This window comes from Blastomyces dermatitidis (genome assembly GCF_000003525.1).
Source record: "Blastomyces dermatitidis ER-3 genomic scaffold supercont1.2, whole genome shotgun sequence".
Taxonomy (NCBI): domain Eukaryota; kingdom Fungi; phylum Ascomycota; class Eurotiomycetes; order Onygenales; family Ajellomycetaceae; genus Blastomyces; species Blastomyces dermatitidis.
In genome coordinates, this window is record NW_025544775.1 from 763,948 (window position 1) to 780,814 (window position 16,867).

Below are 16,867 nucleotides of genomic sequence, written 5' to 3' on the forward strand. Positions count from 1 at the left end.
ATCAAAAATGAGTCAAGCAGTCAACCTATGTGCAAATTCGTCTGTAGCTCAATGGGTAGCCCGATTCTGTAAGTCATTCCTTCTTAAGTCAGCAGCGGAGTGTCCAGTGAGAGGCACACGCTACAGACAGGGCTAACCTGATTGGACAGCTTAGAGACGTTGATTTGAGCTACCGACGCAGCGCACTGCCTCTCCGTTTCTACCTCAGGCGAACCCAACTTCTCTCTTGGTACTTAAATATCGCAACTGCCATACTTTCATGTAGCATTCAAATCCAATGACCCCGCAAATTGAACCTTAGGTCTCCGCTAGGTAGGTCTTGTGGCATCAGATGAAAGTCCATCCCACTGCAGGGAGTTGGATCTGATTCACCCATCAATGCGGCAACCCAATGTCCCCAATCAACAAAGCCAATATTCATTGTACTAGGGTCTTTTTCAGTCGTGATATTTCCTGGTAAAGGCCCATAGGGTAGAGGACCTCACTCATGTATACCATGCTCATTTTCCAGCACAATTGTTCCGGATTGCAGGGATATAATTTTTGACGGCTCCGTGCTTCATGGGAGATTGCTCAGGCATACTTTTTAACGATCGACACTAGCGAAAAATGTGCCTTATTCAACCCGTGAAATTTTGTAGATTTCTACAAAGGCCAATTTCACACAAGGCAGTCAATAGTGCTCAGCAAGACTGAGACACATTCGCATAAGAGTCTGGCCTGGCGCCCCGTTAGCAAACAGACAGTATTCCAGTGCGGAAAAAGGAAAATTTTCCATGACCAGTGCCCTTTATGTACAGTAGTAGTGCGGGCTCTTTTGATATCCGAAAACCCCCGAGGTTGGTGGTCATGTAAAAACCCCCGTGGTGGCAGCTTCAGAGGATGTCTGTTCAGCATCCAATTTAACATTGCAGGAAGGGTTAATTCACATAGGCTAGGTCATGGAGCTATTGGAAGCATCACATACCGATGAATATGGAATCATCTAAAGGCAGAGGGTTTGTAGGCGTAAGGGCCTCGGATGATTATCGCAATTTGGATTCCATTATCCTTCCATTTTGCAGTCGTAGCAGACACACGAAGATCATGTAATGAGGCCAGATGTCAATCAGCCAAGTGTATGTATTCACCTGCTTCACAGACCGCCAAGCGACGCCCACCAACACCAAGGGAACAGATATAAAATAGATGTCCAGCTTGGTGATGACAGCAGCCAAGGTGGACAACGACACGTGACCGATCAGACAAATTGTTCCACAGATAGGGTTCTCGGTGGTTGAGGGTGAGACACCTATGAGGAGTACAGAACAAGACGTCCTCAATCTCAAGCAGTTCCTCCAAGGCTACTAAGTGCGAAATCATAACCTAAAGTGGAAAGAGAGGCATTGGACAGCATTGCCTAGGTGGGCACCAAGCATTATTATCGTCATTGATGTTCTGACCGACAGCACCGCTTCGCAGGGCTGGAGTGCGGTATGGTCCTGGCTTTGTTGCCTAAAAAGCAACCAACAACATGCTCACAGAGTAGAAGAGCCCAGTTTCGAGGATCTGCTTGACGTGCAAGTCGAGGGATGGTGTTGTGGAGGTCTCTTTCTCAGCTCCAGCTTCCCTGTAACTTATGCCGAACAAGCCACAATACCACCAGTCAACATGCCAACTTCGAGGCCAATTACCTCGCAAAAAGATAGGCATTGAGTCTGGTATGCGAGGGATTATTCTTATTGGTAAGATTTGATATGCTTGCTGTTGTCATGCTAAACAATGGCGAGATGCCCCGAGAACGTTCACAGAGCGGATGTGATGTGTGTGCCACCACTCGTTGAGGTGGAGAGGAGTTGATATTGGCGCCAAGATCACGCCTTGGTTAGCGCGGGGCCCCACTCGCGCGCTAAGCCCAACACCAGGTAGGGTAGAGTGCTCCTCCAAGGACCATTATTCACTTAGACGTGATGCGGCTACCAAACCCGTCAGCAAAATGATTCCATATTAACCTCCAAAATGATGACCGTACCAGATCTAGCCGAGCCTGCCCTTTCATCATTTGGCTAGAAATATGGTATTAGCCGCCCTTCGTTTAGGTATCTGAGAGTATGAGTGAATCGCTCTATACTAGCACATATTCCGCAGCCCGGTCTCCGCTAACTATATCTTCGTCCATTCTCAGACTTGAAGTTCAGAACGGACGATGTTATGGAAGTAGTGGAGCTGGAATCACTTCAAATTGGAACGAATTGAAGTTAGCATACTTGATAGATGTCTAACCCCTTGCTGACCACATAGAGAAGCATACAGGATAAATTGACGTTAGGGCAATATATAACATACAAAGTTCCCAATGCTGAATCTTCATATAACCGGATGGGTCAGTCTGGAGTTTGGATTGTTAGACTTTTTCCGGAAGTTGTTGATGATTTATGGTGGCAAGGGGGGTAGTATACTGTACATACCTCCGGTGCGATATCGACATCTGGATCAGGGACGATACATCTCTCGCGGCTCTGCGAACGACTGTGTGCGCAGTTGCGGCTTCCGTCGTGATGTGAGATGGCCGACCTACTTCTGTTTGGAATTGACGTCCATCCTGAGAGAGAGAAGGGGGAAGAGAAGGGAATCCTACTGGAATTCGATGACTGAGACTAATCATATAACGCAGGTTTACTCAACTCTTGGGGCTATATATATGTACCACTCACATGGTAGATGATTAACAACATCCGTCATTCCTATGCATGCCTCAACCAACGTTGCAATACATCATCGCCTGGGCTTCCGTGCGCTATTGTTAGGCACACGCCAAAACGGCCGCCTACATTTCAGCAGCTTGTCCCTAGTCCTTGACACAATTGTTAGCTCGATCTCTGGCATGATTCATCTGGTTAGCGCGCGGAAGGGGGAATAGTTCCCGGAAGCCGGCGCTACGCATACATAGTACGTTGCGTGAACGATTCGATAATCCCTTTCATACCTACAGTTAAAAATTCGGGTCGGGCGAATAAGCAACAAAGGGAAAACATGGCAAAGATGCCTGCAGATGACAGTGTTGCGGGGAGCGGGATGAGCGCGGGAATGAATGTGGTTCAAGGCACGACCGTGCATATTTTCCTTAACTACCCCTGCACTCAATCTTTTTTCGACAATTAAGTTAGTGAAAAAAAAAAAAAAAAGTATTTAACTAACGTTATTTAGTGGCGTGTCAGTACTGCGTACAAGACCGAACCAATGTGCTGAAGAGCATAACAACAGATCGAACCATCACGGCTGAAAACAACACGTACATTACATGGATACCGCGCCTGCTCGATTTTCCTCCAATCTCTAGAAATTCCATAGCGCACGAATTCACCGCAGGAAAATTCGCACCAGAGAGCTTCGCTAAGTAAAGCTGGAAACCGCTAGCAACATTGAACCCCTTCTATAACTCTATGTACAGTCCACGCAGCGCAGCCTCTGCATTTCAAACACACAAAGTGCTAATGATACACACGCAGCGGTTCCTGATTTTCGAATGGACACAGATGATCTCCGATTAATGTGACTGCTCTTTGCACATAATATTTAATCCCCAGATTGACGTGATTTTGCTTCATGAGTCTCTGTATGTATGTATGTATGTATGTATGTATGTATTTGTCCGTGCGATGTAAGACTAGATATTTTGAATTGCCTGAAGAGAGCATGACTGACTGACAGACGTAGGTGGAAATTGAATAAGAGGCAGCGCCAGCTTGTCCAGGAATAACTATTGATAGCCAAGGGAGAGAGGTGCTAAAAGTAAATAGATAAATAATAAGAAACCATAACGCAAAAACTAAATATTTTATAAAGATGGTAAAATTTTTATCGTCTGACGATTTCTATCAATAATGACAGACATATAAGACGGCGCTCTAATTCTAGAGGAAGAAGATTAACTAAACACGTGGAAGGGAATAAGGCGAAATGATCACCGATATCTTGAACCAGGGTTGGGGGGGTTGCAGGGTTCCGTTTCATGGATTGGAGGAGTTGGAGAGGGAGTAAAGATAACGAAGAAAGAAATATATGATCCCGAAATTCAAACTCATCTCCCAAATATCATAATATAGAAATTGCTATGAGCCACTTAGAGAGGCCCTCTCTTACTTCAAAAGAGGCTCTGTGTCAACGAACAGGTGCAAACAAACAGAAGGATAAGTAAGTAGTGGCGGCAACATCATTCAATCAAATCAAAGTTATAATGTCACCCCGAGAAAGCATCGAACAGAACAAAGACGCAAAAGCCAAAGCCGCCCCACCTTCTATAGGCGCTGACTAAAAAATATCAAAGACCAAATCACAAAGGATAGAGGTGGATATGGGGTGGGTATTGAGAAAACAAAAACAAGAGAGAACCCTTGCATTCGAAATATTGGGTATATTATGCCACTCCCTCCGACGCCTACCTCGCTCATAAATTTTTAATTCATAATGCGCATACTCCACATTCATTCTTCTCCTGAAACTTTGTTTTCAGCGGCAGTGGCCGCAGAGTTTGCAAGCGCACTCTGAAGTGCACTGGTAAGGTCCATATGGAAAAGGGGCCTATTGAGACCGTGGACCGCAACAATTCTCCGGCTGGCAACGTTGTACACTTTACTAGAATTCAATTCCTTTCCAAGCTCATTTCCAGACTCGGTGCTGGAAGTCTCTTCGACGACATCCTCGGCGCCAGTTCTATGGGCAGTTTGCTCACTCCTCGCTTGTCCTGCCGCCGCCTCGACATCTTGTTGAATTCTGGAACTGGATTGTTCCGATTCCCGTCGTCTCTCAAGCGCCTCATGGGCAGCAGCGGAATTACTACCACCCAACTCCGCGACGCTGAAGATCGCTTTCCATCGTGTATTTCCCCCAGGGCTGGGTGTTGGATAGCCAAAGCCAGCAGAAACAAGAGCGCGTTTGGCCCACCGGTTGTTGATATGAGCAAAGTGCCAGTGGACAGGTTGCGGAGCAGCGTACCTATCGAGCTGGTTGCGAACATCGATTAAGTTTTGAATAGAAGTGACGTCAACGTTGTTAACGGAGGAGAAGTCAAGAATGATAGCTTTGAGAGTGGAAAGATGCGAACGATCCTCTTCGACCTGGCCCTTACGAGGGCCGGGGTCACACCATGGCCGGTCACCCAAACGAGGGTAGCTGTCGAGGTTTGTTCGTCGTGTATGCTTGTAGATTGTAGAGACGAGGTGATCCAAGTAGTGATTTGCGTTAGGATAATTGAACCCTTCGGAGAATTGATAGATAAAAATTCCTGGAGAAGGTTGTTCAACTTCGATCTCAGGGTTTGAACCGTCGTTATGGTTAATCGGAAGGAAAATGTTTCGGGCTGAAGATGGGTCATTGGCTCTGGAATCGCTGAACTCATTCGCTTCAAATGAATGACCATGTTTCCCATCGCTTCCTTGAACATGGTCTCCAATTACAGAATGGATTTTGACTCTTCCAAGGAACTGCCCCTGGGCTTTAACGACACGGAAAAGCAGAATGGCGAGCGATATGCAGACGGTACAGTAGATGCCGTTTTCAATTGAGGAAAAAACGGTGACAAAGACTCCGGCAAAGAAAATCAGGACTTCGAGAGGCGAGACTCTCCAAAATTGATAGATGGTATTTGGTGGTGTGATCAGATCTCCCACAGCGTGGATAATGACAGCCGACAAGGACGAGTTGGGGATGTAGAAGAAAACTGCGGGAAGGGCGTAAATAGCAAGCAGAACAACAACAGCTGTGATGACTCCAGCAAATGGTGTACGCACTCCCGCTTTAGATTTAATAGCCGTTCTTGAGAAGGATCCCGTGGCAGGATACCCTCCAAGGAAAGGTCCAAGAAGGTTGGTCACGCCAATAGCAACCAATTCCTGAGACGGGTCAATGGTGTAATTATTGATGCGTCCGAAAGACTTTGAAATGGCAATATGTTCAATTAGAAGAACAATGACCGCTGCGGGGATTTCGCCAGCAAAACTTTTGACGAGTTTGGTATTCATTTTCGGCACAGCTGCGTTTTGGAACCCTATTTATTCCCTTTGTAAGTAAATGTCATTTGCGATATTTACACGGGTAAACAGAGTAATGGAACAGAACGATCGCTATTATTAGGAGAGATGGGTATTACACACCTCTAGGAACTGAACCCAATATTCTGAAGATTGGCTTCTCGCGATGGTTTCGATTGGCTAGCCAGCTGATCATGACGTATAGAAGAATGACGAACGCGGTCCGCAAGGTAGACAGGAAGAAAAAGAGCTTTTGCTTGTTCGGGTTTTTTCTGGCACTGAAATTACAGGCCCAGCGGATGAGGTAGAGGAGGAATAGGGCAGTCAAACCCATTGCGGCATCTATTTTTGTGTCCGGTAGATGTTTGAAAGTATTGATGATCACCATGAAAGTAGCATCACGAGTGTCGAAACCACGAATGCCCATCATAGAAGGAACTTGGCCGGCAGCAATGCTAATGGCAGAGCCTGTCATAAAAGCAGTGATGGCGGTCAAGGGGATGAAATCCACGATCCAACCACATCGGATCAGGCCGATGAAAGTGATAATCCCGCCACAGATGATCGCAAGGGCACTCGCAACAAAATGCGCTGGGATCTCCGGGTTATTTTCCTTGACCCTGAGGACAACCTGGCCAACCAAAGTTGACATTACCGCGACAGGCTTGGATCAAATTAGCTTCTAGAGTAGCAAGCAAGCGACATGGCTAAAGACTCACTCCGATTGTAATATCCTTCGAGGTTGCAAAAAACCAGTAGATTAGTACGCCCATGAATGACGAATACAGGCCAAACTGAGGTTCTAATTCAGCTAGCTTTGCGTATGCCATGCTTTGAGGCACGACAACTGCGCCCACAGTGATGCCTATAAAAGGGTTATTAAAATCACATACGTTCACTTATTATGGTATAGTATGGTAACGGAACTTACCAGCCACAAGGTCTCCAATCAACCATTGAAGGTTGTATCGGGTAATCCAGCGCAAAAAGGGGAAGAGATTGATAAAGTATTCTACAACCTGCTGACCAGTAGGGAGCAATTCACGCAACCAATCTGCCGAGGATGGTTCTTCTTCGACATAGGCATAGGTATCCGATGTGCCAACAGAAAACGTTGATTCCCCGCGGGTAACAGGGTCTGCGTCGATGGGGTCCCGATAGTTCTTTTTGATACCCACCCATTTGGCAAGGGTATTTCCAACTTTAATTGACGTTTTACCCTTAGAGTCCGCCATGCCGCCGTTTTCGAGACAAGTATGAGGAACGAGCAAACGAATTGGGCTCCTGGAGATTGGGTCGCGGATGGACGAATCTCTTGGAATGGTAGACTCGAAGTGAGTGTGTAACCTGAAGGTGTGTGCGGACCTAGGTATGTGTGTGTAGGTATGTGTGTCGACTTAAAGTAATGGGAACGACAACCGACAGGGTAGCAAAAAGAAACAACGAAGCGAGAAGAGTAAATATTTATATGGATATGAAAGGGCTTTGGAGAATGGTATCGAATCGATTAGAAATAAAAAAGAGAAAAAAAAGCCAGCTTTAAAAGGAGCAATGGCTCACAATTTCAGGATATCAGAATCAGGAGTCCATTTTCGGCTTGGAAGGAATATATGGAAGGAGTAAAAAGGAAACCAGGCAGTAAGTACACTTGGGTTCTAAGAAAATAAATATCAACCCTACTAATGCCGGAATTGATGACAAAAGGACCCCCTTCAAAGAGAACAAGTAGGATCTGTAAACTCGGGAGGGAATATGTAAGTGTAGAAGAGGGAGTATATTAGAGAGCGTGTCGAGAATGAAGAAAACCCGAGATGAAGAGTTTAATTAATATTCTTTCCTTCTTTTTTCCTTTCTCTTTTCTCTTTTTATTTTTTATTTATTTTGTATTTGTATTATTTTCCCCGTTCGAATGGTTGTAAATTTGTGATGAGACGATATGGTTGACAAAGCAGACTCGTCAGGCCAGGGCAGCATCACGCAATCGTCAGCGAAGTGGAGAGAGCGCCGCAAATTCCAAGCTCCTTGACGTTACCAGGGTCGAGTCGGTGTTTTTTAGAAGCTGTTGCCCCAAGACAATAGATAAAGTTAAGTTCAAACTTTGGGAGAGGAACCAACTCTGAGCTCCAAAAAGACTCTGAAGCTCCCAGCCAAGCGATCAGAAGTTAAGGCCCGAAAATAGAGGAGGGAGGGGGGGACAGGATCGACATTCATATATATATATATACCTATTTATATATATGTCGTATTTTTTGCACCGCTTTTCCTTTCTCTTTTCTTTTTCCTTCCTGGTTCTTTTCCTCCTGGCATTTCTGCCTCTTGCCAGCGCTGACCCGCGGACAGGGTAAATGTCCATCTCAACCGCATCCTCAGCATCCGCATAAATTGTCATTGGTTAAGCTAAACCTGCCGATGATGATATATATGCCTGTTGAACATATGGAACACGCACGTGGGAAGCAACGGGGCCAACTCAAAAAGAGATACTGCAGTGTGGCTGGAGGAATCTCAGCTATGTGCGATGTTATCATCACCCGGATAGAGATATATTCATCGACTGGGGTTAATAAATCTACCCGTCCGAGGATTATTCTTGTCGCGTTTTCCGCAGCCTATGAAAAATGGAAGCCACCGGCAGCACAGCACCCCAGCACCCCAGCACCCCAGCACCACACCATCTGACATGACTGTGGGATCCAAGCTAACCACAGTAAAGGGCTCGGGGAAGGAGAGGGGAGGGTTATCCCGCCAAAAGGCTTGGGGACCCTTCACACATGCGAAAACCCTTGTCATACATACCCCGTCATTCATATCAAAATCCCGAGGGCCTACAACAAGCGTAACAAAGCACAAACCGGGATATGTTAGTGTTTGTTTGCTGGATGCTGGCGGGCTTGGAATTATGATATCATTTGTGTCGTCAACAACCTAACTACGGAGTACTCCGTACTGTACTTGTGTAGGAAGTTGTGTGGAGAGGGACAAGGGTTGGCACCGACTGCGACCGGATGGTGTGGCTAGCTAGCTCCCAGCTCAGCCCTCATGCTTGGTTTGAGGGATGATTTTTTTAGGGATCCGAATCAAAATTGCAGCTGAGTTGTCAGAGAACCACGCAGCAGCAATAGTAGTAGCCTAAATAATGGTAAATGTTTTGATATCTCTCCCCCCCGTCCACGAAGCCATAAACGCATAAAACCAGCCGCTTCCGGCTGCAAAGAACCTTGGAAGCCGTAGTTCGCTTAGTGTTCCGTAATTGGACTAGCGACCGCCATGGCCGGCGGCCAATCACAAGCTGATGGAAAGACGCCATATCAACCTGAGATGATGAGGAAATGCATACTATCTCTATCTACAAAAAAATATTAGAGCTGAAGGACTTGAAGAAACCAACCATCCTGCAACAATTATCAATATAGTTATCAAGAATTATCAGTTATTATTGATTTCAAGGGTGTGCCGCGCTACGCTCCCTCAGGGATAACTCAGATCGGGCCCGGGATGCCAGATAATCTCGATCGACAGCTGGTTACCGGATTCTCGCCCGGAAGAATGGCATTGTCCGTCTAGACTACATAGAAGATGATTCCGCCAGCTCTACGGAGTATTGCGTATGAGAAATATTTCCAAAATAAATTCAGAATGATCATCTCTCTCTAACCCGTCCCTGTCGTCATCACTCTTCCTCTTCCTTGCGTTCTCTCAAGGCCAAAGCACCAATGATTGCTCATCCCAAAAAGCCACAAAAAATGATTTTTGAGGCTTCGAATTGCGAAACAGCTGTGCAAGTAAAACGCATAGCGTTCGCAAGGCCCCTTCTCAAACTTCAGGTCCCTTTCCCGCGGCCAATCCTTGCTCGTTCTCGTGCTTGGACAGGCGTGCTGGGAACGGCTCTTCTTGCATACGCCCCGCCTTGGCGGCCCCTTGCCCTGGAAACAGATATGATTGACACAGTGAAGATGCCATTCTTCTGATGATCACGAAAACAGAGACAAAAAAGCGATGCCGAAATGACACCAATTGACTAGTTACCGTCGCCAAGTCCCGAAACCATCGCACCTTTCTGCTAACTCGCCCTCCGGATTATCTCTCATCGTCCTGTAACCCCTCACTTGTGCCGGACCTTATCGTGACAAGCAATGGCCAACCATATTGATTCTTCATCTCCAACTACTTTTTCTGCTCTGTCATATAGCATATATCTGTGTTGCATGAGGTGGAGCTGTGAGACCTTTTCATAACAGAAGCTCTCTCTCTCTCACTTGTCCTTTTTCGCATGGCAATGGCAAATCCCTTCTCGCTTGACAACCAATATCTCTCCATTATCGCTTACAGGCCCGAGATTGCCTCATAGAGCCATATTCTGTGTCAATTGGGAGCATGTTTGTCAAACCTATACATGCAAAACTAAATTGAACGGGTTAGTTGAGGAGATTCTATCCATTTGATCTTGAACACATGACACAACAGGAATAGGAATGTCGATCCCAAGGTCGCCGTTTCATCTCACTACCCCGTGCGACGTGGGATGTCGATGGATGTTTCTTGTATATGCATTTTGGCTCTAAGGTGCCGCCTCTCTCTCTCTGCATCCAAGTTGTACTGTACAACATCTTGGAAACGGAAAATTGATCAACTTCTCCCCATTTTCGGGACCACCGTCGCAGCATCTGCTACTACGGAGTCTACACAGAGTCTACAATTGGAGATTAAATGGTGCAAAAGGGCCACAGAACCAAATTTTTCATGCTGGAAGAAATTTCTCTCTATCCTATGATCTCCCACCCCCGCATCCCTACCATTTGTTAGGGTTTGGCAATGCTGGCACTTCCTAACTCAAGGCCAAACACTCCAATTATATAGGATTAGATAATGCTGGCCAGCAACGCTGTCAGAGGAATCATACTCGATACACCTGGTACACTCATGTCGTCCAATTGCAAAGAGATGAAAAGAGCAGCGGAGGGAAATTACTATTGGAGATGCAACGGTTTCATTTTGATAGCTATTTGATATGAAAAGAACCAATGCTGGCCCTCCGCCGACATAACGCTGTGCGACGAATATCAAAACTCTGCTAGGATGATAACCCGTTAAAAATAAAAATAAAATAATAAAAAATAAAAATACTAACAATCCTTCCATGTATCTAAATCTTAAGTAAAAAGTGTTCTAAACTCTAGCATTCCCACCACATAGCTTCTCTCCTCTCACTATCCAACCATAGTCTGTCATACTCCCTTCTGCCCTACAGATATCCCTCAAAAGGAACCAGGCCATCTGTCGTATCATGGTTTCTCTGTTTGTAAATTCCTAATCGATCGTATCTGAACCACCACCACCACCCCCCCAGGGCCCATCCGGACAGAACCACCAACCCATCATCCCCTCACTCCTCCTCATTCCCCTCTTCACCTCCTCTCCCCCTCTCTCTTTATCTATGTGCGTTCAAGATCCACGTCAAATTTCAATTTGCGCAACCTTCTGCTCTCTCCCCTCTCTCCCCCGCCCCCTTTATACGACATCCAAGCCTTCCCTCAAAATCCCCCTCACCCTCACCTCACCACACATTACCCGATGAAACCCTCGATCAAAAACCCGGGTTGAAAAGAGGGGATCTAGATCACATTTTCTACGCACTGTCATACATGTACATGTACAGACAAACACTTATATATATATATATATACATGTCGCAGTAGCAGCTTAGATCCCCACCCGCCATGCCGGCGAGTAGAAGGGAGGAATGAAGAAAAAAGAGGAAGGAGAAGAAACGAAGGAACGATCAGATATGTAAGGAAGAAGAAGAGGAACGGATAGGGTAAAAGAGGCGACATTGTACACCACCAGTCGAGTGCAGTTCACAATTCTCTCTGTACGCGGTAAAAGAGAGCAGCATGTGTAGTTATTTATCGTATCATTACACAACAGGTTGTGAAGGGAATCCAACGCTTTTTTCCCCTTTCTAGAACCCTTCCAAGGGCCCTTCCCCTGCCGGATTCCGAGCTGGCCGCGGAGAAAGATAGAAACGGCGCTTCTCCTGCTTCTATTTTCATTTGCTCTATTTCTCTTTTTGTAAAAAGCACTACTGGCAGTGGTGGTGGTGGTGGTCCATGTAGTAGTAGCCTGACCTAATACTGCATCAGTTCAATATCACGCTCAGGAGGCGATCAGGGAAAACCATGCGGTTCTACTGGTCGGATATCCACGTAATACATAGTTCCTATATACACACCTGGATACTTAAAGTACTCATATGGATCAAAAGAAGTAAAACTCCCGCCCGTATCATATGGCTTTCATTGGTTTGAATGACAGCCGGTAGAACTCTAGACTCCAGTTTTATAGTCGGGCATACATATTTTACATCCATATTAATTTTGCTCTTCACAATACAATCCTAGCATTGGAAATCAATATATAGTTATACCTAGGTATATATCAACCCCCTTGTTTTACATTAACTTCTGTCTCCCATTCCTTTAATTTTTCTCTCTTCTAGGCTCCCATGCCAAGTGAAAAACTATATTTACATATATATATCCCTCTATTTGTTCCCTAAGATCTTGATGTGAGTCAATCTCATACGATGCTACCATGCACTGTCCATCGTGCCTCTGTACGCCATGCTGTGCCCGATCATTCATTCATCCATCTCTCTCGAGGTTCTGGACACATAGGAACAGGGGCGGAAGGGAAAATGAAAGAATGAAAGAAAGAAAGAAATCTGGAAATGGCCGCCATATGTATATATCTATTCTATATTACGAAGATGATAACAAAATTGGACTGGAAGGAAACTAACAGCTAAAAAAAAATATTCGATGAAGCACACTCACACTCTCTCTCTCACACACCACCTGTTCCGTACAACGTTCGTTAGCTAGCCAGAAACGACCAGACACATACTGACCTACAAATATACTGACCTACATATATAAGGCACCGAGCACGAACGAACAAATGAAGATGACCCGGGGGCGCGCGGGGTAATCATGAAGTGACATGAAATGTTAAAGGGCTAGACCAACGCAGGTGGGAGACACTTTGGCCTTCTTAAACCTGGATTTATTATTAAATATTGGTTTGGTGGAAGGGAGGTGTTGAAGGAGGAGAGGAGATGAGGGGGGGATTAAGATATTAGAGAGGAGAGTACTTTGCACAATCCAATCCGCCATTTGGTGCAAGAATATTTGCTCCGGTTAGCTCCTTTGTTCTTCTCTTGTTTATTGTTTGTTGTATTGTTTTAGAATAAGGATAGGCAAAGAATAAGAAACGGAGCGGAACTTTTTCGTCATTTTGAGCAATTGTAAGTTTTCTCACTGCTGCTGCTTGCTGATTTTGGGGTGAATAACGGCTGAACGGAGGGCAAGGATTTTTTTTAAGAACAGGAAGACGGATAAAAAGTTATGAGAATAAAAAGGTAAGTGAAATGAAATTAAAAAAAAAATCGAAAAAATCGTCTAATCCATCCATTTCATTTCAATCCATCGTTAAACCAGTTATATAAATAAAAAAATTTGCAAAAAAAGGGAAAAAAGGGAAAAAAGAAAGGATAAAAAAGCCTCTCCCCACGTGCAGTGCGGTGGACGTTATGTGATGATGATGATGATAGCAATAGGAAAGGAAATATAGAAAAAAGTTATGAATAGAAGAACAGACATAGAAAAGAGCATGAAACTAATCGGAGGTGCTTCGGAAGACAGAGGGATGAAGTATAAATAACGGGAGAGAAAGAGACGATTAAGAGATTGGATAAAAACAGCCCTAACCAGCTCTTGTAGCAAAACATGGTAAAAAAGGAAGAGGATGAGGGAAAATCATTGGATGGGAAGCGGGCGTGGGATGATAAGTATTAAACCAGCCAGATGAAAAGGGTGGGAACCAGGAAAATAAAAGGAGCAGAAGAAATGGTTTCCCTTTTTCTGACGCTAAGTCCGCTCGACTCCCCTTTTGCATTACTGGAAAGCCCTCCTAAAAAAATGCAAGCCTCCCACAAACTCCAAACTCTCCCGCAAAATGTCGGGAAGAAAACTTCTATTGAGACGCGCACTGCATCCGCTCAGCACCGGGAGGAATATCATCATCGTCTTCATCACCCATGTGTACAGCTCCATGCGCTCTCGCCCGGCCACTATCCTCAACATCCTCTAGGTTGAAATCTTCCACCATCGAGTCCGCAGGGGGCTGCGGTTGTAGGGGACGGGGCGGCAGCACCTGCTCGAGAAGTTCTACGTTACGAATATCTTCCTTTTCGGGGAACTTGACGTTGAATTGGATGTATAAGTTGCCGAAATCGTGGTGGCGGAAGGAGGGCATTCCCTGGCCCTTGATAACTTTGATTTGCCCTACAGAAAAAAAAAAAAGAAAAAAAAAGGTTAGCTCAAGCCATAGATGAAGGAAGTGGATGGGAGTAGATCGGGAGGGTTGTGGTGGAAGCTTACCAGGCGTGATTGGTTCGCCGGGAGCGATTTGTACTGTCAGCCATCGGTCGTCCAGATGTTCGACATTGATTGTGCCGCCAGCGAGAGCAGTTAAGAGATCAATATCAGCCTGGTAGAAGAGGTCGTCATCTTTGCGCTGGAATCTTGGATGTGGTTGCTGGTCTATTTCGAACTGAACATCACCCGTTATAACGCCTGGCGCCTGGTCACCTTCACCACGGAAATCAATCTTGTGCCCTGGCTTAACACCCCGGTCGATATGCACATGTAGGACTTTTCTTTCAATAATGACTTTGTTGCCTTTGCACTTCTTGCAACGATCACGTTCGTTGATGACCTGTCCCGTCCTGTCGCAGTCCGAACACTCCACAACGAATCGCTGAATCATAGGCCCCATCTGGCGCATCATGGTCCGTTTACCCGTACCACCGCAGGGACCACACTGCTTGACAGATCCTGGCTTGCCGCCAATTCCATCGCATCCCGGACAAATAACGGATTTCTTCAAAGCCAACTTTGAGATCTTGCCTCGGTAGATATCCTCCAGAGAGACTTTGAGGGGATGGACAATGGTGCGCGCCTTCTTGGGGCCCGTGTCTCTCATTCCACCACCAAACATACCACCAAAGGCGCTTCCACCAAAGAACTGGGCGAAGAGGTCTTCCGCCTGCATTCCACCTCCGGCACCGCCTTGCTCCAAGCCTTCTTCGCCATACTGGTCGTATATCTGCCGTTTCTGGGAATCTGAGAGAATTTCATAGGCGTGAGAGAGATCCTTGAATTTCTCTGCAGCTTCGGGATTATGGGCATTCTTGTCTAGAAGAGTGAAAATGCATCAGAATTAAGTTAAAAGAAAGGCTACATCGTGTAATATAACAAACAGTTGTAACGCACCAGGATGATGTTTCAAAGCACCCTTCTTATAGGCGGTTTTCAGTTCCGCATCAGTAGCGTTGGGGGACACCTAATCGTTTCAAAGTTAGAACGCCTTTCCATATCTTGAATGTGCACGCTGCAACACTTTTCCTCAAGGGAAATAGCAAAGGTTCCACGTACCCCTAGGATATCATAGTACTTGGTTTCCTTCACCATGTTGGCGCAAGTCCAAAAATATGCTTTTCAAATTGGGGAAAAGGGAAAACGGAGGAGAGGAAGATGAGGGATGTAGTCAGGTATTGAGGCAAACAAGCCGTTTGTTATCGACCTGCTTCTTTAATTTTCAGAGGGGCGAAATCTCATACGGCTTGAATGAACGGTTACAAGGAGGAGCGTGGTGTGGTGAATTGGTGTGGATTCGGCTAAATAGATGTGATGAAGGGAGGTAATTCTTGAGAACAGGAACAAAGGGTATCTCAACAGAAGGTTTTACTTTGCACCGCACTGGTAGCAAGGGATCAAAGATAATGAGGATGGGAGCGAAGTGAGGAAGATGGGATGGTGTAGGTGGTTGATCTCAGAGGGGGAAGACACGACGAAGAATAATAAATGTTGGTTAAGGAAAAAAAAAAGCTCTGGGGTGATAGACCTTGATGTATTGGGCTGGTAACAGGGCAGATTTTTGCCTGGTACCGTACAACGGTAATGGCAAAAGAGCGTAAAATTGAAAGATTACACACAAGGTATCTCGAAAACACCGCCGACTACTTTCATTTTCATACAGTAACGATATCACCCTCTTTTCCTTTGAAACTGAAGGAATATGAGCTTTAGGTTAAGGGGATAAATAGTACTGGTTATATCTAACATTTGCTCTTATCTTACATTGCTAGGCGCTTCTATCCGAAATATAGATGGTGTTTATTGTATTCACAGTATTTGCGGTACCTGAAAAATACCAAATATTCCAGAGCCCCAAACCGGGGTCTTACTGCATCGGGCAAGGCGCTCCCTTCTATACGGGGCTTAGCGCCGCCGAGCGCTGATTCCGAAGCTTTCGAAGTGTTTCCATCGCTGTTGGGCGCTGCTCCAGGGCTGTCTCTAGCTAGATCCACGCGTTTCTGCGGCCTTCCATGATCCCGTCGCCCACTGTTGTTGCCTTGGCTGAGCGAGAAAGTGGAAGAATAATAGAGAAGAAAACAATCAACGCAGAGTACGAGTGGCGACGAGGAAGGGATTGAACACTACCACATAACTCCTTTTATATTTTTGTTATTTATGTTGATGATCTACAGCCAGGATGTTATTTTACGCCGTATGTATTTTTGATTGTCTAGCCTCGGTATTAAAGTAGTAGTCTAATCGTGCTGCTTACTCACTCACCTCTAGTGAGTTGTGCCATATCAAAACTTGACCTCGCTAAGTGCGCCACTTGACCTCGTTACATAATCATGACCCTGACCTCGCACAATACAGTAATAATTGTTGGCCCTTACGGCCGTTGCGGTTAGCGATCCCACTAGATCACGTGACCCACCACTATAT

At 45.6% G+C, this 16,867-nt stretch overlaps 2 protein-coding genes across 4 annotated transcripts; both read right to left on the bottom strand.

Moving 5' to 3' along the window:
• Positions 1-3,599: 3,599 nt before the first annotated feature.
• BDCG_01447 (SulP family sulfate permease) lies at positions 3,600-9,256 on the bottom strand. Its single transcript, XM_045416957.1, has 4 exons — positions 6,940-9,256; positions 6,728-6,873; positions 6,132-6,672; positions 3,600-6,025 (listed from the first exon to the last, which is right to left on the bottom strand). The coding sequence occupies exons 1-4, from the start codon at positions 7,241-7,243 to the stop codon at positions 4,464-4,466; spliced, it is 2,553 nt and encodes an 850-aa protein (XP_045273900.1). The 5' UTR covers positions 7,244-9,256; the 3' UTR covers positions 3,600-4,463.
• A 1,884-nt stretch (positions 9,257-11,140) lies between these two features.
• On the bottom strand, positions 11,141-16,284 carry BDCG_01449 (DnaJ like subfamily A member 2). 3 transcript variants are annotated; one of them, XM_045416958.1, is made up of 6 exons: positions 15,503-16,284; positions 15,341-15,410; positions 14,447-15,262; positions 12,932-14,350; positions 12,238-12,862; positions 11,141-12,133 (listed from the first exon to the last, which is right to left on the bottom strand). In XM_045416958.1, the coding sequence occupies exons 1-4, from the start codon at positions 15,536-15,538 to the stop codon at positions 14,040-14,042; spliced, it is 1,233 nt and encodes a 410-aa protein (XP_045273901.1). In that variant the 5' UTR covers positions 15,539-16,284; the 3' UTR covers positions 11,141-12,133; positions 12,238-12,862; positions 12,932-14,039. The 3 variants fall into 3 exon arrangements, with proteins under 3 accessions (XP_045273901.1, XP_045279597.1, XP_045279596.1); XM_045416960.1 differs by having other exon boundaries at positions 12,238-14,350; positions 15,503-16,173; XM_045416959.1 differs by having other exon boundaries at positions 11,141-12,139; positions 12,238-14,350; positions 15,503-16,173.
• Positions 16,285-16,867: the final 583 nt, after the last annotated feature.

Excerpts from the sequence above, each read along its gene's own strand:
- BDCG_01447 (XM_045416957.1), bottom strand. The coding sequence starts at position 7,243 with ATGGCGGACTCTAAGGGTAAAACGTCAATTAAAGTTGGAAATACCCTT. Across the intron at positions 6,673-6,727 it reads CGAAGGATATTACAATCGGA|CCTGTCGCGGTAATGTCAAC; the intron begins GTGAGTCTTTAG and ends ATTTGATCCAAG. Across the intron at positions 6,026-6,131 it reads ATTGGGTTCAGTTCCTAGAG|GGTTCCAAAACGCAGCTGTG; the intron begins GTGTGTAATACC and ends GGGAATAAATAG.
- BDCG_01449 (XM_045416958.1), bottom strand. The coding sequence starts at position 15,538 with ATGGTGAAGGAAACCAAGTACTATGATATCCTAGGG. Across the intron at positions 15,411-15,502 it reads AGTACTATGATATCCTAGGG|GTGTCCCCCAACGCTACTGA; the intron begins GTACGTGGAACC and ends TGAAACGATTAG. Across the intron at positions 14,351-14,446 it reads CGGCGAACCAATCACGCCTG|GGCAAATCAAAGTTATCAAG; the intron begins GTAAGCTTCCAC and ends TTTTTTCTGTAG.